The sequence below is a fragment of the Aquarana catesbeiana genome, linkage group LG03 (genome assembly GCF_042186555.1).
Source record: "Aquarana catesbeiana isolate 2022-GZ linkage group LG03, ASM4218655v1, whole genome shotgun sequence".
In the NCBI taxonomy this organism is placed as follows: domain Eukaryota; kingdom Metazoa; phylum Chordata; class Amphibia; order Anura; family Ranidae; genus Aquarana; species Aquarana catesbeiana.
The window spans coordinates 305,534,172-305,556,857 of record NC_133326.1 but is presented as its reverse complement, the minus strand read 5'-3'; the positions used below and the strand labels follow the sequence as shown (position 1 = coordinate 305,556,857).

Sequence of the window (22,686 nt, the reverse complement as noted above, 5' to 3'; positions counted from 1 at the left end):
CCATAACCTCCCATCCCTATCCAAGTTATTAACCCTTATATAAAAAACAAGAGAAAGTTACAAACTGTTCTCTGACTCAGAGTGCTTGTGAAAGTTTGATGTGCCTGGCTGTGCATGAGTGGGGGATCCAAGTTAATCTGCATTCCCTACTGGGGTATGCTACACTTCCTTTGAGATTTATTGATTCCCATTGCCCCCAAAGTGGAGATGAAGAGAAATGTTTGAAGTCCAACCTAGGTGACATTCATGACTTCCTTCTTAGATTCAGTGGAGTGAGCTAGCATAACCACACTACGAAACACTTGAAAAAAAATGATAATGATGTGGTGGTATTAGTTTTCTTTTTTCAGTCTTTTCCTTATTATTTACTCCTGATAATCCTGCAAATAGCACACTTCCTTTCCTAGGGTAGCTACGCTCTCACACAATATATCTTTGTTTTCTGGTTTAGATAAGCAATATAGTGATATTAAAGGTTTTCTTTTTTTTACTTTTTTTTAAATAACAAACATGTCATACTCGCCTGCTTGGTGCATTGGTTTTGCACAGAGCAGCCCTGATCCTCCCTTTCTCGGATTCCTCGCTGTCCCCTACCCCCTGCTAAGTGCCCCCAGAGCAAGCAACTTGCAATAGGGGCACCCAAGCAGGCTCGTACCCAAGCTCGGGCTCTGTGTGTCTATTCACACACACTCCTCTTTGGCTCACTGGCTGTGATTGACAGCAGTGGAATCCAATGGCTCCCGCTGCTGTTTCAGCAAATGAGGAGGAGAGTCCCCAGAGAGCACATCGCTAGATCGAGATGGGCTCAGGTAAGTATTAGGAGGGTTGGGGGGACTGCTGCACAGAGAAGGTTTTTCTACCTTCATGCATAGAATGCATGAAGGTAAAAAACCTTGAGCCTTTAGAACCACTTTAATCACTTAAGAATGGAAGAATTTCCCCCTTAATGACAAGGCCATTTTTTGCGATATGGCACTGCATCACTTTAACTGACAATTGCGCGGTCGTGCGACGCTATACCCAAACAAAATTGACGTCCTTTTTTTTCCACAAATAGAGCTTTCTTTTGGTGGTATTTGATCATCTCTGAGGTTTTATTTTTTGCGTTGTAAACAAAAAAAGAGCGACAATTTTGAAAAAAAAAATGTTTTATACTTTTTGCTACAATAAATATCCCCCAAAAAATTAAAAAAAAAGAAATGTCTTCACCAGTTTAGGTCAATATATATTCTTCTACATATTTTTGGTAAGAAGAAATCACAATAAGCGTATATTACTTGGTTTTGCAAAAGTTATAGCGTCTTCAAAATAGGGAATAGATTTATGGCATTTTTATTATTTATTTTATTTTTACTAGTAATGGCAGCGATCTGCGATTATTAGCGGGACTGTGACATTGTGGCAGACAGACAGAACACTTTTGACACATTTTTGGGACCACTGACATTTATACAGCGATCAGTGCTATAAAAGTGCACTGATTACTGTGTAAATGTCACTGGTAGGGAAGGGGTTAACACTAGGGGGCGATCAAGGGGTTATATGTGTTCCCTTGTGAGTGTTTCTAACTGTATGGGGATAGGACTGACTAGAGGATGATCTGTCTCTCCTGACAGAATGGGGATTTGTGTCTTTACGCACACGCATCCCTGTTCTGGCTCTCGTGCCCGCGATCACGTGTGGCTGGCGGACATCGCAGCTGATGGACATCATGGCCGCCAGCCACGTGCATCATGTCCCTGCTGTGCAGCAGGTGCACGCGTGCCTGCTAGAGCTGTTTAAAGAGCCGACCTACAGCTACGGAGATTTGCGGGTACGTGCCGACCTGCCACAGTATAATGACGGCGGCTGGTCGGCAAGTGGTTGATTTAGACCTCAACAGTTGCATCTTCATATCTTTCTTTTACTCCCTCACTGCTCTTCCCCACACTTGGGAGTGAAAGCAAATCTCTGTAAGAACAGCAAGCTGTAACTTGGAGCTATTGACTTTCCTGTTACAGCACTGATTGGCCCAACACTCATGGATGAGTCACATGCCATACCCAGAGGTATCTGGTATTTTCTTTGGCTTCAAATTGAGCAGTAGAGAAATGAATAAAAGGTAATTTTGTAAAGCACTGTGCAAACTGTTGGCGCTATACAAGTCCTGTATAATAATAATATAATATAATAATAAGTAAATACTCCTGAAGTTGGGGGATTAAAGAAAATATGCTTTGCATGGGAAACCACATGTTTTTCTAAAGTGTTTTCCCATGCAGCTTGAGTCTTATGAAAGACTTCCTACAAGCTTTTCCAGCTGTATACAGCTCTGTATTCTTATTGAAGCCATAAATACGCTACGCCTTATAGGCTTTTGTGTACATTATGTATTTTTTTCTGTATTTGCTATTCAAATATAGTGAACTAAGCATTTGTAACTGTCTCTCCTCCCTTCCTTTACAAATAAGCAACATTAGCTAAATACTGTATCTACTTGGGGCCTCATCAGATGACTGGTTTCAACAATCATAAAGTAGGTGCAAATGAATGTTATTTTGCTGGATTTAACCTTCAAGGTAAACAAAAGGAGATGCGGAGTGTAAAAAAGTAGCAGCCAGCACATCATTGTCAGTATTACAGAATTAAGGCTAAAATGAGAAGCAAGAGTGGTAGTCAATTACACATTTGTGTGATGGAAACACCATTATTTCTGACAAGCTGCCAAGTTTCTGCTAGCTATTAGTGAAAGGATATGAAAACAAGCCAAATAATCACATTTCAATTTAGTCGGCACAAACTATCATTTCAGAATCTCAGTCTCCCCAATTTGATCTTTTTAGTATGCTTTTGCAATGTTACTCTTGGCTATCTCCTGGATTTTTCAAGGGGTGTAACATTTTACCACTCGTTAACAGTCAACATTTTTTCCTATTGCTGTGCCAAAGATGCTGCACATACTGTAGGAAAGAACGCTGACAGCTATTACTTGGTTTATTGTCAGGTGTTGGGATGCTTGTTTATGTGATATTTTTAAGTGGTAGCTATAACTAGTACAGGACGATTTGATGGCAGTTAATTGCCTTTTGGCCCATATACAATGTCCATTTCCTTATGTTGCTAATAGGGTTCTATCCACTGGAAAGTAAAAAAAAAAGACACAAAGTAGACCTTATTCAGCACATTTTCTCAAAGAACAAATGCAGTCAAGACAGACCATTTTAAAATAATTTATTTTGCTCCAGCTACCTTGTGCTACTGAGAGTATCTGTAAAGCCTCATACACAAGATCAGATTTTCCGCAGACAAAACCTCTTACTTTTGTTCGAAGGCGTGAGCCTGGATTTTGTCTTGCATACACACGGCAAGGAATTGTCGGCCAACAAACACAAACGTAATGAGGTACTGCATGGTTTTTCAGCTCTTTAGCGCCACCCTTTGGGCTCCTTCTGCTAATTTCGTGTTAGTAGAAGTTTGGTGAGTGTTGATTTGCGCTTTTCATTTAGCGCTTTTCATTTATCATTTCATTGGACCAAAAATTGGTTGCTTTATAAATCGTGACCAATTATGTCATATGCCTTTGCTGCGGGAGCTCCAGCAGAATAATCTGGATGATTTTCTAAATTATCTCCGGATGACGGACCTCTGCTTTCACCAACTCTTGGCATTTACAAGGAACACCAACATAGTTGTGTCTTTGATCTTAAAAACTACGGGATGATGGTGTTGTGGTAACTTGCCAAAAAAAAAAAAAAACATAATAATATTATTCTTGATATCACCAGAAAATAAAAGCCTTTTTAAATGCGTTTGCCATAACTCCATCAGTATCACCAGCAAAGCAACTTCATTATTATCTCATTAAATAAAGAAGAAGAGAATGTGCGCTGCATTTCGAGATTTTATAATTTTCCACGTCACAACCGTACAAGACCGACCGCTTCCAGCTCTTCCTTGCTTCTGGGCATGCGTGTTTGTACTCTGGACTTTTGTCCTACGGACTTGTGTACACACGCTCGGAAAATCCGACAACAAACATTTAAAGCCTGCCATCCAACATTTGTCCGCGGAAAATCCGACAACAGTTGTCTGATGGAGCATACAAACGGTTGCATTTTCCGCCAACAGCCTGTCATCACACATTTCCCATCGGAAAATCCGATCGTGTGTACGCTGCTTTACTGAGGAACACAATGCAAACACATGGGTCATTATTTAACACTTGCCGCCCGCCCTATTACAAAATGACGTCGGCAAAGTGGTTTGATATTCCTGACCGGACGTCATATGACGTGATCAGGATATCGAGCCACTGCGCGCCCCCGGGGGCGTGCATCGCGGTGAGCGTTGTTGCGGGGTGTCAGTCTGACACCCTGCAACACTGATCTAGGTAAAGAGTCTCTGACGGAGACTCTTTACCACATGATCAGCTGTGTCCAATCACGGCTGTTCACGATGTAAATAGGAAAAGCCGGTGATCGGCTTTTCCTCACTCGCGTCTGACAGACATGAGTAGAGGAGAGCTGATCGGCTGCTCTCCTGACAGGGGGGTTTGTGCTGATTGTTTATCAGCACAGCCCCCCCTCGGATCCTACCCAGGACCACCAGGGAAGCTGCACAGGACCACCAGGATGGCCACCACACTGGACCACCAGGTATGCCCCCTAGACCCCAGGGAAATACCAATATGTGCCCAGGCAGCTGCCAATCTGTGCCCAGGCAGCTGCCAGTCAGTGCCCACTCCAATGCCTACCACTGCCAGTGCCACCAGGGATGCCTATCAGTGCCGCATATCAGTGCTGTGTATCAGTGCCCATCAGTGCCACGTATCAGTGCCCATCAGTACCCAGCAGTGCCGCCTATCAGTGCCCATCAGTGCCCAGCAGTGTCGCCTTTCAATGCCGCCTATCAGTGCCACCCTATCAGTGCCCAGCAGTGCCCAGCAGTGCCGCCTTTCAGTGCCCATCGGTGTCGCCTATCAGTGCTCATCAGTGCCAACCAGTGCCACCCAGTGCCACCCATGAGTGCCTATCAGTGCTGCCTATCAATGCCCATGAGTGCTGCATATCAGTGCCACCCATCAGTGCCGCCTACCAGTGCCCATCAGTGCCGCATATCAGTGCCCATCGTCAGTGCCCGTCAGTACCCGCTCATTGGTGCCACCTCATCGGTGCCGCCGTATCAGTGCCTGTCAGTGCCGCCTTATCAGTGCCCATCAGTGAAAGAGAGAACTTATTTACACATTTTTTTAACAGAAACAAAAGCAAAACTTTTATTTTTTTCAAAATTTTCGGTCTTTTTTTATTTGTTTAGCAAAAAATAAAAACCACAGAGGTGATCAAATACCACCAAAAGAAAGCTCTATTTGTGGGAACAAAATGATACAAATTTAGTTTCTATTCTTTCTACTGTAAAATGAAAATTACTAAAAAACGTATTAGTATTTATGAGGACCCCAGTCTCTAGCGACAGGCACGTGTTTAAAAATAAAATAATCTGGATCTGTGTGTGGTCTCAGAATCTATAATGAATATAGAGCAAAACTAAGTAAAAGATCTCAGTTCCTATAACCCAATAGGATCTTTGCCTAATCTGTAATCTGATGGATAGAATACTAAAGTGTTTACTGATTGTATTTGGTGATTTCAATGGGTCCAGTTTTGAAACCATGTCCTGTACTATTGTTCACACCCAATTAGATTTCATTGTTATCGCTACAGAGAACCGCTAAATTGTATATGTCTCATTGGTTGCAAAGACTGATGCCCTGTACACACGACCGGTTTTCCAGTCGGAATAAACTCTGAAGGTTTTTCCGACGGAGTTCCGACGGAGTTCCGACGGAGTTCCGACGGAATTCCGCTGAAACTGTCTTGCGTACACATGATCACACCAAAGTCTGACCATCAAGAACGCGGTGACGTACAACACGTAAGACGGGACTGGAAAAAGGAAGTTCAATAGCCAGTAGCCAATAGCGTCTGTCTTGTATTTGTGTCAGAGTATGCATAGTTTTTGGTATGTTGGAACAGCATACAGACAAGCAGTTTTCCCGATAGGAATTGGTTCCGTTGGAAATATTTAGAACATGTTCTCTTTCTAGGTCCATCAGAATTTTCAACGTAAAAAATCCGATGAGGCATACACACGATCGGAATATACGATGAAAAGCTCCTGTCGGACTTTTTCTGTGGGACATTCCGCTTGTGTGTACGGGGCATAACAGTACATCATTGTTCTGTGAGTCATTAATTAAATGAAGCACAATTTCAATAACTACAAATGCATATCTATAAACCTATAGATATTTCAGATTGTTCATGTCATATGTTTATATTCAGTCAAGGCTACTAAAAATCAATAAGATATATATATGATCCCAAGCAGCTTAGTTAAAAACATATACAATACCATACAACTACTAGGCGGCAGACAGTATCCACCAACTCCTATATCCATTCCTTGACTTACAGTCAAATTAAAGAAATCAGAGTTTCAGTAAAAGATTTCCTTTTGCCATGACAATATCCATGCACCATGCAACCAGTTTGCTAAGGAGGGCATTAAAGGTCTGAACATTTATTAAAATATATTAGGCTTGCTGTGCCTAATGTTAAATTTGGCCCTGGTCCATATCATATCTCTAATCAGCCTTCATCATTGAATAATAAAGTGCTAGTGCTCCCAACTCTCATCATGTTTAGCCACCTTTTTGACTTCATCAAGAAAAAAGTGTTATGCCCCATACACACTATCGGACATTGATCGGACATTCCGACAACAAAATCCATGGGTTTTTTCCGACGGATGTTGGCTCAAACTTATTTTGCATACACACGGTCGCACAAAGTTGTCGGAATTTCCGATCGCCAAGAACGCGGTCACGTACACCACGTACGACGAGACTAGAAAAGGGAAGGTCCGAACCAAGCGTGGGCTCCTTTTGCTAATCTCGTGTTAGTAAAAGTTTGGTGAGAGACGATTCGTGCTGTTTCAGACTCGTGGCTTTCAGATCTTTTTCTGCTGTTCAGTTTGTGCTTGTGGGTTTGTATCTGGTCTTCAGTGCGTGCATCGAGTTACGCGTGACTCTGTCATTGTGTTCTTGTTCATTCGTTACTGTTTTTCAGGTCGCTCTTCACAGGCCTTGCTGTTCTTCAGTGCGTTCTGTTACTTCGTTCTGAGCAGCCAACCGTTTTCTAGCCATGTTGTGTATACGTACTCCTCGTAGAGTTCGTGCTGTGCGGGGGCTTGGTGTTTGGGTCCTTACCTTGACACAAGCCCAGTCCATGAACAGGGTGGGGAGGAGTTCATGGACCAAGAATTGGTTACTCCAACGTGACCAGTTCTGTCACATGCCTTTGCTCTGTGAGATCCGTGAGAATAATCCTGATGATTTCAGGAACTTTCTCCGGATGACGGGCCCCGTATTTCACCGTTTGTTGGCTTTGCTGACCCCTTATATTAACAGGCAGGATACCTGCATGAGGCAAGCCATCCCTCTGGAGCAGAGGCTCGCCGCCAACCTTGGCGTACTTGGCGACGGGGAGAAGCCTGCAGGACTTGAAGTTCTCGACAGGCATCTCCCCCCAGGCTCTGGGGATCATTATCCCAGAGACCTGTTCTGCTATCATTCAGGTCCTGCAGAAGGAGTATATTAAGGTAAGATTTATCCTTTTATATCACATTTTATTGTATTTAATGTTTGATAATCTATTGTATTTCTTTCCTCATTCCCTAATTACCATGATTGTAATATGCTGTGAATGTCCCCTTTGTCCTCATGCATGCTGGATTTTTATGTAATTATTTTTTTTGTCCTCCATACATATTTGCCTTCACTTACCTCCCCAGCATGGTCTCCTGGCCCTATATTCAAAAAAACAAGAAAAATAGCCCTGGGACTTTAAATGAGGTGAGAGAGGTTTAGCCAATGTCCACAGCGAACACTGAGACAAAATCAATTTATTCATTTCAAAATGTTATGTAACGGAGCGGTAACAACAATGATTGTGAGTTACCAGGCATAATAGCCAATGTACACAACACAGATGAACGTAAATATACAAAGATTTATTACAAATGTTATACATCAATGAGCAACAATAAAACTTGAAAGTTGCTAGGTCAGTAAATACACATACAAAATAAGATGATAAAATGTACATACATGTGGACAGGGAGGTATGTGAACATAATGCAGACATCAATAATACCCAGTATGTACCGGCATAAAACAAGCATCAATAAAGCCCTATGCATTTCACGAGACCCTGCTCGCTTCTTCAGAGGCGGATGCATGAATGTTGTATCTGCAATGTAAGTAATAAGATCAATAAATGTATGTGGTTGGTAAATGGGGCTAGATGGAATGATTGGCAAGAGAGGCCTGATGCAGAGACCTCATACTTACCGAAGTCTGAGATAAATCGCCAAACGCTGGATATCAATATGGCAGCAGTGTGATGCATCTAGCTCGGGAGCTGAGGAGGCGGAACAAAACAAAGGCCACAATAGGGGAACATCCGGAGGATCAGCACGGTCTGGGTAGGGGTATTTCTCACTGCGGTCTCCACTTGGCCCCTTAAAATTGTGTCTGGAAAATGTCTGCAAGGATGCATATATATCAGAGGGCATCATAAATGCAAAATATTATATTATATTATATTCACCTCATGTAGTCACTTAACAGTGTATTTTATCAGATCCATAGTAGTGCTTTACCCCAAACACCCCCTAAAATGTGTAAAAATTTGATTTGTGCTTAAAATTCAGGCAGATTGCCAGAGGCTTTTTTTTGGGGGTCCTCAAATCAGTTGGAACCCTCCCTCCCCCCAACTGCTAAGTCAGCTGATACCAATTCTCTATCTATCCTCAATCATCTATCTGCTGACTTTGCCAAACCCATACACACTATACCCATCTCTTTTGTGGTCAGATGTATGGATGAATTCCCCAAATCATGTAGTGCAAGGGCCTGCCTGTATACTTTCAAATGGTAATGTTTAAAGTTTTGGTATACTATTCTTATCTTGATAGATAATAGCAGAATGTCCAAATGTGCTCAAATGTGTACAATGTGTATTTATATCCAGTGGGCTGTCAATAGTGTAAGTAAGGAGGGACTGACCAAAGTAACACACATTATTTAGGTATTCATCTCTCAATGAAGTGGAGAGGGTTACCTGTTCAAGAGCTCCCCCCCTATAATGTTAGAAATGGCCCACGAGAGGGGGGGGAATCTGATAGGTGTACCTTATACCTTGGTCTTTAAAAACTCCCTCAAATAAATGTTATCTTGATGTTGGCCAAGAATGTTTGTGTCTAATCTGCTTTCCCTGTTTATGTGCAAACTTATTAATTTTTTTCTTGTTTGACTCCACAGTTTCCTTCCAACCTACAGGAATGGCAGACTGTGGCATCCCACTTTGCCCAGCGGTGGGACTTTCCTAACTGCGGAGGGGCAATTGATGGGAAACAAGTCCACATCGTCCCACTACCCAACTCGGGGTCATACTATTTCAACTATAAGGGGTTCAATAGTATTGTGATGTTGGTGGTGGTGTCGGCTACTAATGAGTTCCTGTATGTGGACGTGGGGAAGAATGGCTGGATGTCCGATGGTGGAGTCATCGCCCAGACGGAGTTCTACAGGCGTCTCCAGAATGGCAGCTTGGACTTGCCACCTCCAGAAGACAATGCGGAAGGACTTCCATTCATCTTCGTTGCGGATGAAGCATTTGCACTGGGGGACCATCTTATGCGGCCATTCCCGATGAGGACCCTCACCCCGGACCAGAGGGTTTTTAATTACTGGCTGGCCAGAGCCAGAAGAGTGGTGGAGAACACGTTTGGAATCATGGCCAGCCGGTTCCGCCTATTTCTTACACCCATACACATGGCAGAGTATAAACTGAATCATATCATCGTGGCGTGCTGTGTTCTACACAACTTTTTATGGCAACATTTTGCCAACTATGCTGGCTCAGTTGGGCCTGAGGCCGGAATTCCGAATGAACCAACCCTGACGGCGCTTGAAAGTGTCCATCCTGGCTTGCCCCCCCGAGTGCCCGTGAGGTCCGTCTAAGATACCTTGAATACTTTGCGGGTAGGGGGGCCATCAATATGCCAGACAATGTCTGAAACCTTTTTCAAATAAAAAAACATTTTAACTACTAAAATCTTTGGTGACATTTACTGCTTGTGTTTCTTTTAGCTGACCCTGACAGAAATGTGGTGAGTCCTGAAAATGGCATGATTGTGTAACATTACAAAGCACTGTTGGGTGTTATTTACTAAAGGCAAAGACACTTTGCACTACAAGTGCACTTGAAACTGCACTTGTAGTGCAAAGTGGATTTTACCTTAGGAAATAACACCCATTGTCACAGAAAACACCAATTAGAGCACAACAAAAGTTTTGGAGCGTTGAAACAATAATCAACGCATTCTTGATTATCAATCTTTTTAATACCAGCACAATCACATGTGCATTTGTAAAAGGTTTTTAAAACAAACCAACACGTTTGTTGTATAACAATTTTTGGGGTCACATTAGAAAAAGTAGAAATGTCCATTTATGATAAAACAGGCATGTTTAAAACCAACAAGAAAGACACAAATCTTGAACTTACAAAGTTCACATTAGATAGAACTTAAAGGCAATATCAGACATGAGTATTTACAAACCGTGTTTGATATTGCGTTCAGATGGGGTGAAGTCACCCCAGGAAAAGCCAAATTTTGAAGATGCACACAAATTGTCGAATGTCAACACGTGCTAGTTGCCATCATGGGGGATCAAGGGACGTGTTTTGTGGGTGCAACCCCTTCCTCACAGCTACTTTATTATTGAGGAAGGGGTTGCACCTCCAAAACGCATACATTGATCTCCCGTTATGGCAGATAGCACATGTTGACACACTGTGTGCATCTTCAAAATTTGGCTTTTCGCAAATCTGTCAAAAAATGGTATAAATTTTTAGATCACAAAAAGCACAAAAAAACAAAGGGATTTGGATAGGTTTTAAACTCTCCCTAAAACATCAATGATGTTCTTCATTTTTTTTGAACATCATTGATGTTTTTATGGATGTTTTCCAAGTCCCTATTACACCCCATGATCTCCCCAATCAGGATCTGTGCACTTTCAGAGGTGAAATGATCTGGATCCACAACATCACAATCACCTAAAAAGATAGAAACAAAAACACACCATGTATTATAAATATGCTGGCATCCATCTCTTACCTGAGCCTGTGGTCACAGACACTCACCTGTTGTGGTGAAAATTTCCACCACATCTCCTTCCTCCTCCTCCTTCTGTTGTCTTTGGTGAGTCTCCACTTCTTCCAGAGGTGTGGTGTCTGTGGTCTCCTAGGATGAGGGGTGTCCTCTGAGTCTTTTCTCCCCTATGTAAATAAAAATAGGTATAGTTAGCACACAGATATTTGATAGCAGAACTAGGAATATGAAACATTGCTTAGAAGTGGGGTACAATTGTCTGTTTTGGCAGAGTTCCAAGATGAAGACATATTTTGTCCTTGGTCAAGCTTGAATACTTACCTGTTTTGTACAAGCTTCACAGATGGAGTCACCCTTATAGTATACACTGGAGCACCTGTGTGGGACTCCCTAATAAAAAGGGTGTTCTGGTATCCCACACTAGTGCTCCAGTGTCCAGATGTGTAAACAGCTGCTGAGTGTCCTCTCCTTACACAGAATCTAGTTTGAATTTCATTCTAGTTACAAACCCATATAGACAACCAACTTATTTTAAGAGAAGTAGGCCATAAAAAAACTAATCAAATACATATGGCCAAAACAATGGTGTTTTCTAGTCCGAACCAACAATGTTTCATACGAACGAATAATGTGCCCATGAACATGTAAGTTGCCATTTTAAAATGTACAACAATAAAGAAAAGCACATGGAGCAGCACAAACGTAATAAAAATAATGAATAGGAACACAGGACAACTACTTACTTTTTTGCAGCACTCTCCGGATCCTTCTGTACTGCTCATGCTCCCTTAATTTGAGGTCCGACCACCACTTCCTGAGCTGATCCTTGGATCGCCGTACCCCGAAATTCCGGTGCAGACTCTTGACCACTTTCGCCATGATCTTGGCCTTTCTGACATTGGGGTTTGGGTAAGGTCCATACTTCCCGTCATAGTCGGCCTTCTTCAGGATTTCAACCATCTCCAACATCTCCCCAAAGGACATATTTGATGCCTTAAATCGTCTCCTTCTGGATCAGGACGTTTCAGGCTCCGGGCTTTCCTCCTCCTCCTCCTCGTTGGTGTAATTATCTGACACCTGCTGTGTCTCCACCATGTGCTCTTCCCCCACTGTGACGAACGTGAAGGGACGGGGAATAGAGTAGAAAGAATGTCAGGGGTGGGCAGAGTTTCATGCATGAGTAGTGTCTATAAAGCGTAACACGTGTGCGTAGTACGTACGATCTGCGAGCGGGGGAAGGAGTAACGGAGGCGCCGTTCGTGATATCGAAGGTAAGATTTAACATTTGGCCTATACTGCTTCTATATTGAGGCCTGTATTTGGACAAGTTTAGAAGACTTTAGGCTGACATTATGGTTTATCTTGTGTTGTGTCTTGCAGTTAAAATGGATATCTTGAAGGATCATGACTTTATGCCAATCTTCATTGATATGTTCAGGGAGCTGCCCTGTCTGTGGCAGATAAACCACCCTGAATATGAGAACCAAACAAAGAGGAAGGCAGCGCTGGATAATTTGCTGCAATTTGTGAAGACGGTGATCCCCATGGCAGACATCATCTATTTGAAGATCCTAATTGATGGTCTGAGGAGCACTTATCTAAGGGAGCACAAGAAGGTCCAGGATTCCCTGAGATCAGGAGCAGCAGATGACGTTTATCTCCCCAGGCTGTGGTACTATGAAAGACTGCATTTTCTGGCAGGTCAGACTGAACCCAGGTCAGCACTCTCCACTCTTGCTTCCACGCTTTCTTCCCCCCCAGCTGAGGCTTCTGACGCCCAACCTGGGCCTTCCAGGCAGCAACATGTGGAGGAGCCCAGCTTGAGTCAGGGATAGCATTCTTCTAAATATTTCTGGTTGTCCAATCAATGATGTTAACTAGATGTTAGTTTGGGGTACTAATTTAGGATTGTGATTGATGATGCAAAAACTAAAACAAGGTCCCTTTTTCATACACAGGGAAGTCTCAGCCAGGAGGTGGCCGGGCCAAGCAGGCTGCCTGATATCCAGGTCCCTCCCCTACACCTTCAAAGACAAAGTGGCAGGAAGAGGAGTAACCTGGAGGAGGCTGCCATAGGCCTCTTTTGGAAGGCTACTGAGGCCCTCAGAACACCCCACAGTGTGGAGGAGGACTTTACTGCCATAACTGCATGCAAAATGATGCAGATGGAGGAGGGCCAATAACTCCTATGTGAGTTCTTAATTTTGGAAGCTCTAAATAAGGGGTTGAGGGGCCAAATCACATGTGCAACCCACATTTATCACCTCACCCATAGTCCTCCTCCTCCTACTCATCCGTGTCCTCCTCCTCCTCCTCCTCCAGGTCCTACTCCTCCTCCTGCCACATCTCCAACACCAGAGCCACAGACGGGAAGGAAGCGTGGAAGGAAGACCAGAGAGTGATGGCCCTGGGTTCAGTCTGGTCTGCCAAAATATGCAGCCTCTTGTAGTACCACAGCCTGGGAACATACATGTCATCTGCTGCTTTCAGGATCTCTGGGACTTCTGGACCAGATTGCACTCCCTTAGATATGGACTCCTCAGGCCACCAATTTTGCTGTCAAATAATTGATGTGTGCCCTGGGGGTCAAAGGCTTCGCCAATTTATGATGTTTATCCAGCGTTGCCTCCCTCTTTGTTTGGTTCTGAGCCCTAATAAAGGAATTTTTGTTTCAATTATACTTGCCTATGTGTGTTTTCCTTCATAAAGGACAGTTTGTTTGTGAGGAGGCAGGTACATTTCAAAAATACAATGTGAAATTAACAAGGGACACCAACAGCAAACAATCTCCTTGAGATTAAATAATACAAGATAATAATGGTGTTGTGGTAACTTGACACACAAAACACACACAAAAATATTCTGGAGTAAAAAAAAAAATAAATAAATAAAAAAAAATCAGCCTTGAAAAAAATACAAAACAAAAAAAACAAAAAAAAGATTTTTGGTCAGATGTGACAAATCAAAATATATTGAGGGAATCACGATAAATAATAAAGAAAGAAGTTTGTGAGAAGTCTGTGTGAATATGAGCAGCAAAACTACTTCATTCTTCTAGCATTATAAAGAAGAAGAGAGTGCGCTGTATTAAACAATTTTAAACATTGCAGCCTGATGAAAGGAACATATCCATTCCGAATGCTAATTTTACCAGACCGAGTTGTTACGTCTCGGAATTTTTTCTGAGCATGCGTGGCACTTTGTGCGTCAGAATTGGCCACACACGGTCGGAATTGACGCGATCGGATTTTGTTGTCGGAAAATTTTATAGCCTGCTCTCAAACTTTGTGTGTCGGAAAATCTGATGGAAAATGTCCGATGGAGCCCACACACAGTCGGAATTTCCAACAACAAGCTCAGATCGCACATTTTCCGTCGGAAAATCCGACCATTTGTACGGGGCATTATGCTTCTAAATTGCACTATATTTTCCTGTATATAAAAAAAAACAGAAAAACACTGTGCTTGGGTTCGACAACAATAGCTGCCAGCAGAAAGAGTTTTGATACGTAAACTCTAAGGACTTATATGGTAATAAAGTGCAGCACTAAAAAGTCACATAACATACTGTACGTAATAAACTTAGCATATGTAGTGATAAATAAACATAAATTACATAATTTATGTATATAAAAAAAGTCTTGTGAATAAAATAATCAATTAAAGTCCATGGTGAATAATAGATAAAAAATGTGCCTAAAAAAGATTGACAAACAACAAAAAAACCTTCTTAATCCAAGATGTGAAACACCATCATGTGTTTAAAAAATCCATGTGTCAATGGATTCCAACCAATAAAAAAAAAATACTTGGTGTAAGGACATACAGTATCTCACAAAAGTGAGTACACCCTCACATTTTTGTATATATTTTATTATATCTTTCCATGTGACAACACTGAAGAAATGACACTTTTCTACAATGTAAAGTAGTGAGTGTACAACTTGTATAACTGTGTAAATTTGCTGCCCCCTCAAAATAACTGACTAATAACTGACCATTAATGTCTAAACAGCTGGCAACAAAAGTGAGTACACCCCTAAGCGAAAATGTCCAAATTGGGCCCAAAGTGTCAATATTTTGCGTGGCCACCATTATTTTCCAGCACCACCTTAACCCTCTTGGGCATGGAGTTCATCAGAGCTTCACAGGTTGCCACTGGAGTCCTCTTCCACTCCTCCACGACGACACCACAGAACTGGTGGATGTTAGAGACCTTGTGCTCCTCCACCTTCCATTTGAGGATGCCCTACAGATGCTCAATAGGGTTTAAATCTGGAGACATGCTTGGCCAGTCCATCACCTTTACCCTGAGCTTCTTTAGCAAGGTAGTGGTCATCTTGGAGGTGTGTTTGGGGTCGTTATCATGTTGGAATACTGCCCTGCGGCCCAGTCTCTGAAGGGAAGGATCATTCTCTGCTTCAGTATGTCACTATTGGCAGTATGTCATGTTGGCATTCATGGTTCCCTCAATGAACTGTAGCTCCCCAGTGCTGGCAGTAATCATGCAGCCCCAGACCATGGCACTCCCACCACCATGCTTAACTGTAGGCAAGACAAACATGTCTTTGTACTCCTCACCTGGTTGCCACCACACATGCTTGACACCATCTGAACCAAATAAGTTTATCTTGGTCTCATCAGACCACAGGAAATGGTTCCAGTAATCCATGTCCTTAGTCTGCTTGTCTTCAGCAAACTGTTTGCGGGCTTTCTTGTGCATCATCTTTAGAAGAGGCTTCCTTCTGGGATGACAGCCATGCAGACCAATTTGATGCAGTGTGCTGCGTATGATCTGAGCACTGACAGGATGACCCCCCACCCCTTCAACCTCTGCAGCAATGCTGGCAGCACTTATACATCTATTTCCCAAAGACAACCTCTGGATATGACGCTGAGCACGTGCACTCAACTTCTTTGGTTGACTATGGCGGGCCTGTTCTCAGTGGAACCTGTCCTGTTAAACCTCTGTATGGTCTTGGCCACTGTTCTGCAACTCAGTTTCAGGGTCTTGGCAATCTTCTTATAGCCTAGGCCAGTGATGGCGAACCTTAGCACCCCAGATGTTTTGAAACTATATTTCCCATGATGCTCCACTACACTGCAGAGTGCCAGAGCATCATGGGGAATGTAGTTCTAAAACATCTGGGATGCCAAGGTTCACCATCACTGACCTAGGCCATCTTTATTTAGAGTAACAATTCCTTTTTCAGATCCTCATTTTTTCAGATCCTCAGAGAGTTCTTTGCCATGAGGTGCCATGTTGAACTTCCAGTGACCAGTATGAGAGAGTGAGAGCGATAATACCAAATTTAACACACCTGCTCTCCATTCACTCCTGAGACCTTGTAACACTAACATATCACATGACATATCACATGACATCGGGGAGGGAAATGGCTAATTGGGCCCAATTCAGACAGTTTCACTTAGGGGTGTACTCATTTTTGTTGCCACCAGTTTAGACATTAATGGTTGTGTGCTGAGTTATTTTGAGGGGACAGCAAATTTACACTGTTATACAAGCTGTACAAGCTGTACACCCACAAATTTACATTGTAGCAAAGTGTAATTTTTTCAGTGCTGTCACATGAAAACATATACTAAAATATTTACAAAAATGTGGGGGTGTACTCACTTTTGTGAGATACTGTACACTGCAGCTCCTTGCCAGATTACAATGACCCCTGTGTAAACAGATACTGTAGGTCTTACAGAGCTTAGCAAGATAGAATGGTCACAATCATTGCTTAACATCCTCCAGATGATCCTCCAGCACTTCACTTTTTTACCATTATATACTATACCTGCTTGTGATATAAAATTAACCTAAATGAGAGACATGGGAGTTCTGGAATTAAGTCATAGATGTATGAAAAAATATGAACATGGATGACATGGATGAGTGAGTTTGGGGTGGATGAACTTGACTGGACTGCACAGAGTCCTGACCTCAACCTGATAGAACACTTCTGGGATGAATTAGAGTGGAGACTGTGAGCCAGGCCTTCTCATCCACATTAGTGCCTGACCTCACAAATGCGCTTCTGGAAGAATGGTCAAATATTCCCATAGACACACTCCTAAACCTTACAGAGAGCTTTCCCAAAAGAGTTGAATCTGTTATAGGTGCAAAGGGTGGGCCAACGCAATATTGAACCCTACGGACTAAGAGTGGGATACCATTAAAGTTCATGTGCTTGTAAAGGCAGGTGTCCCAATACTTTTGATAATATAGTGTGTATATATATATATATATATATATATATATATATATATATATATATATATATATATATATATATATACTGTATATAGTAGATATGTTTTTTTTTATATATACTGTATGATTGGAGTTTTGTTTTAAGCAAACCAGCCGCCCAGCAGCTATAAAACCAATGTGAGGTTGTACTTCCTTATGTGGCTATTGTATTTTAAATGTACAATTACTATTTTTTTTCTTATCCTGAACTTCATTGCTTTAACATCAAAGTACTGGCCATAAATGTAACCACTTACACATTTTATTTTCAGACATGGGCGGTATCAATCTTCAGACTATTTCTCTAGGCCAAGGCCAAGGTCCTATTGCTCGAAAAATGATTGAAAAGGTAAAGTGCTATAAAGTGCTATAAAGTGGTAAAGCAGAAGCTTGGGAGATATTGTAGCGAGACTGGCACTTACACAAAGATTTGTACAGAAAAAAAAAAAAATGTTTTCCATGTAATAGTGAACACATTCCTTTATTAATTTTGATAATAAAAAAGTGGTTTGGGTAATAAGTCTTTTTAAAGAAAAATTGGTTCAGTAAAGTAGATAGGTCACCTCGACATACAGTAATCACATTGACTACTTAAATCTAACAACAGAAAATGTAGTAAACTATCATATTGTTATGTGTTGGCAGTAAACTATTATAAGCAAGCCAAATGTGTTAGTAGAAAAAAGTAAAAAAAATGTGTAGTTGATGAGTAAAATATCAGTGAATTGATACTCAAGCAGGGTAAGTGGGATATTTATGAGACCCAATACGATAACATAAGACTAAAAGTAACATTTTTGTACCAACATAAATTGTTAGCCAGGCATCATACATACTGTCTATGTATTATGGCCTTGCCAGAACTGAATACATACGATAAGATACTTTACCTATCCGTGTGTTGAAACACTGCAAAACTTTTGTTAGGTGACACCGTCCTCCACATAAAAGCATACATTCATAATAAGTTATTAAATTGAAAGCAATGCATTCTAAAACCATCATATACGTTATAGTACACCTTAATTATTTTTGCATTAAAAGTCCCACTTAAAACTAACCTTGCTTTCAGAATTCATCTACAGCTCTAGGGAAAGGCTATTATTCAAAATATTTTTTTTAATTATGACTTCTATGCATTAAAGCATAGCATAGCTTAGCCTAAAATGTCTGATATCATATGTAAATAAGATGAACGTCATAGTGTTAATAAAATATCTTTTACCTCAACAGATGCTGCAAGTTTAATTTGGATTTTCCTATTTCACCAAAGAACCTACAGTATTTATAAAAAGCATGCTTGTAAAAGCATATTTGCGAGTCATGTTCGGTGTTAGCGTTTATTTAATTAGGCACATTTAGATGCAAGTTTTTACATATTAAGTTGAAATTCATGAGATGACTCAATTCACAAGGGTTCTCTGGGGTCTAAAGGCCCATTTCTAGTACATGTGAATCACATGGGTTTTGAGATTCCCTCTCACTTCCTTGTAAACTTGGACATGGCTCTTTTTTGTCTAGCTGGAAATCAGTAAACAGGAATTTAGTGTTTTTACTTGGTCAGTAATTGAATGGGGAAGGCCCCAAAATTTGTCTACCTCTAGAGTAAATTTATCATTTTTGTATATGATTTTTTTGGTACCCTTTTGGACACATTAAAGTTGATATACTATATATATAGGCAAATAGATTGTGCCCTTTGCAAGTGCAGTTGCAGTCTGCAAAGTGCAGCTCTACTAATTGTCCTTAGTAAATGTGGCAAAGTCTCACTTTGGGGGTTATTTACGAAAAGGCAAATTCACTTTGGACTACAAGTGCAAACTACAAGTGCAAAGTGCACTTGAAATTGCACTGAAAGTGCACTTGGAAGTAAAGTCACTGTAGATCCGAGGGGGACATGCAAGGGAAATAAAAAACAGCATTTTAGCTTGCACATGATTGGATGATAAAATCAGCAGAGCTTCTCCTCATTTCAGATCTTCCCCTCAGATTTACAGCGACTGCACTTCCAAGTGCACTTTCAGTGCAATTTCAAGTGCACTTTGCTCTTGTAGTTTGCACTTGTAGTGCAAAGTAGATTTGCCTTTCGTAAATAACCCCCTTTGTAAAGAATACCAAATAAGGTGCAAGGAAAATTTTTCTAAAAGGATTTTTTTATGCACAAGATTGGATGATACCGATCAGCAGAGCTTTACCACATTTACTAAGCTCTGGGAATGCAACTGCACTTGCAAAGGGCACAGTCTATTTGTATTTAGTAAATCTACCCCATTGATAGAAAGTTTCATGAAGGCAACTTGGAGCTGACCACCATGCATGGACATGGAAGATAATTATGTAACACAGATGTGCCCAAAGTTAATTTTGTACTACACTACTGACAAACTTGGAGGAAACATATTACTTTTTCTAATCAGTGAACTGCAGTATGTAACAGTACTACTTTTGGCGAAATATCCCCTTTAAAGAGTATATAAATCTCACAATGCACATAACAAGTTACTTTTAACTGCAGCTCTGCAATAATATACGAAATATTTTACGCAGGTAACTTTTGCACTTTCTTTTACTTTTTCATATCTCATAAATATATTACAGAGAAATTGTATCAAAAGGCCAAGCATCTATTATTTCTTCACAATGACACTCATTTAATACCCATTAAAATGCAAATATGTCTATGATTTTTAAATCAGGGAATTAACATTAACAGTTGGATGATTGATTAAAGGTCACGGAGTCTGTATAACTTAATTTCTCGGATAATAATTGTGTTTGGGTTTTCTCCAGATTGTTTGGGATTCACTGTTAATTTTATCTGTTGACAGGTGAATAATTTGCTTGTTAACTTATTATTCAAAATATTGGTGCATTATTGCAGGCAGCAGAAGAAGGAACTTGGGTCGTGCTTCAGAACTGCCACTTGGCCACAAGTTGGCTCACAGAGCTTGAACACATCTGTGAAGAAGTGATCACAGATCCTGAAAAGACCAAGTCTAGCTTTCGCTTATGGCTGACTAGTTACCCCTCCCAAGATTTTCCTGTATCAGTCCTACAAAATGGAATAAAGATGACCAATGAACCCCCAAAGGGACTAAGGGCAAACCTGCTCAAGTCATACCTCAGTGATCCAATTTGCAATCCGGCTTTCTTTAATGGCTGTAATAAACCAAAGGTAGGCTTCTTTTACTGTGTCAGTGCATTCAACAAGCTTATTAGTGTCTAGGACCAACATTCACAAAGCTTGACTGGAAAGGAGGACAATTGATGTTAAAACCAGTATCAATGCGGTATTCATTAATGACTTCAATAGTTATGCTTTTCAGTTTCAAATAATATGTGGTTAGTTAACTAATAAATCCCTTTGTTGCTGGGATTCAGTGCTTAGTTAAAATGCTTTCAATAGACGCTCTGTGGTGAGAAGAGGAGGAACTCTGGTGTCAAAGAAATATTTGAATTTATAATGGGGATTTCTTTTCTAGGAAGGTTTCGTTTAATAATTATCTATACAAAAGATCTCCATAGTTGTAGTTGTCAACCTGCTGCAGACCAACATTAATCTTTCTGATTTGGCCATATGTGTCTTGAGTCAAAGTTATAACAAATGCCTTTCGATTTTATGCTGAAGTCCAGGCAAAAACAAATGCTGTGTAAATACAAGAAGCATGTGTATTCTTGCTTGAATCTTGGTGTCTATGGGATTGATTTACTAAAGGCAAAAAGACTGTGCACTTTGCAAAGTGCAGTTGCCCTCTGCAAGTGCAGTTGCTCTAGAGCTTAGTAAATGAGGTAAGGCTTTACCCTGCAAAGAGTACCCATTCACGTGCAAGGAAAATAAAAAGAATGAATTTTTGCTTGAACATGATTGGATAGTGGATGTCAGCAGAGCTTCTACTCATTTACTAAGCTCTGGAGCAACTGCACTTTGCACAGTCTTTTTCCCTTTAGTAAATCAACCCCTATGTGTATTTCTTCCAGATCTGTGCAGGATTCCAGTGTGAATCTTTAGCTCTGTACAAGTACTTCCTGTAATAAAGACTGGTCACTGCTGCTGTTTTCTTATGCAGGGTGATTAGTCTTGTCTCCACCCCCTCCTGTTGTTTTCTGCAGGCAGCCTGTAGTTGGTGGAGCTGCTGGGCCCCTCACACAGCTCTTCTCTCTACACAGGCTATGTACAGCACAGTGATAATATCACTGCTACATTTATCAGGTAATATTTAGGTTTGCAAAGGCATTTGGTATACGCAAAGTGGGTTTATATCCTTTGTGGCTATTGATAAATATATTTAAATTAAAGTTCTTGTGCCCAAAGTTCAGCTTTAATATAGCGGCTCGTGCATTTTGCACTTGTCATATAGATCTAAACATGTAAAAGCATGTGATCCCTCTTCAATTCCTTTATGTTCCTTTAGAACATAATCTCAGTTCATGACTTTCATTAAATGATAAGATAACCATGCCCTTTACTTAGTTTATATAAGTAGTATAAGTTACATTAGCAATATAACTCAGTTACAGAAGAACACAGTTGAAGCATCCAGTAAAGACATTATATATGAAGTGAACCTTTCAGCCATTGTAAATGTTTATTAATACAAGTCCTGCCTAAGAGCAGACATCACAAAATGCCTGCTATTACATTCCTTGTATATGCATGCCTGTGCCCCCTGCTGTGTGCTGTGGTTCCATCTTCTAACCTCTACATCACTGCCAAGCCCTGTAGTGACACAGAAGCCAGAGGATGGAACTACAGCTCACAGCACACATCCAACACTTACAGAAGCTGCCTCCCCTAGCCCCTCTATACACAGATTGGGGCCCTCCCTCTAATTTCTGCTGTTTTTTATGTTTTTTGCAGCCTGGTCATTAAAAATCTACTGCTGTGCTACCCGTCCCGTAAACTTGAATGGGATGCTACTTCTGCTATATTAGTACATCCCAATACAAATAATTTGGGTTGTATTTTTAAGCATATTCCTTGAATAATCATGGAGATTTTTTTTCCAAATCTTTTTCTTTCTTTGATTTTTCAAAAGCCTATTCAGGCTTATTATACAAGGTAAAAAACTCATATAGTGTTGATCGTTTTTTGATTTGCCTTAAAGTATAAAATTGGTCATAAAACTGAAATTATGATCATTTTAACATTCTGTTTTTAAATCACAACATAAACCATGTCTGGAAATATGCCAGCAACTTTATGA

General features: G+C 40.9%; 1 protein-coding gene across 1 annotated transcript in view; it reads left to right on the top strand.

Annotated features, from left to right (window-relative positions):
• LOC141133958 (dynein axonemal heavy chain 3-like) overlaps nucleotides 1-22,686 on the top strand; it is a 3,453,856-nt gene that overhangs the window by 3,262,073 nt on the left and 169,097 nt on the right. Inside the window, exons 69-70 of the mRNA XM_073623563.1 lie at nucleotides 17,755-17,831; nucleotides 20,364-20,657. Of these exons, the coding sequence (XP_073479664.1) occupies nucleotides 17,755-17,831; nucleotides 20,364-20,657 (371 nt within the window). The remainder of the gene's footprint in view (nucleotides 1-17,754; nucleotides 17,832-20,363; nucleotides 20,658-22,686) is intronic.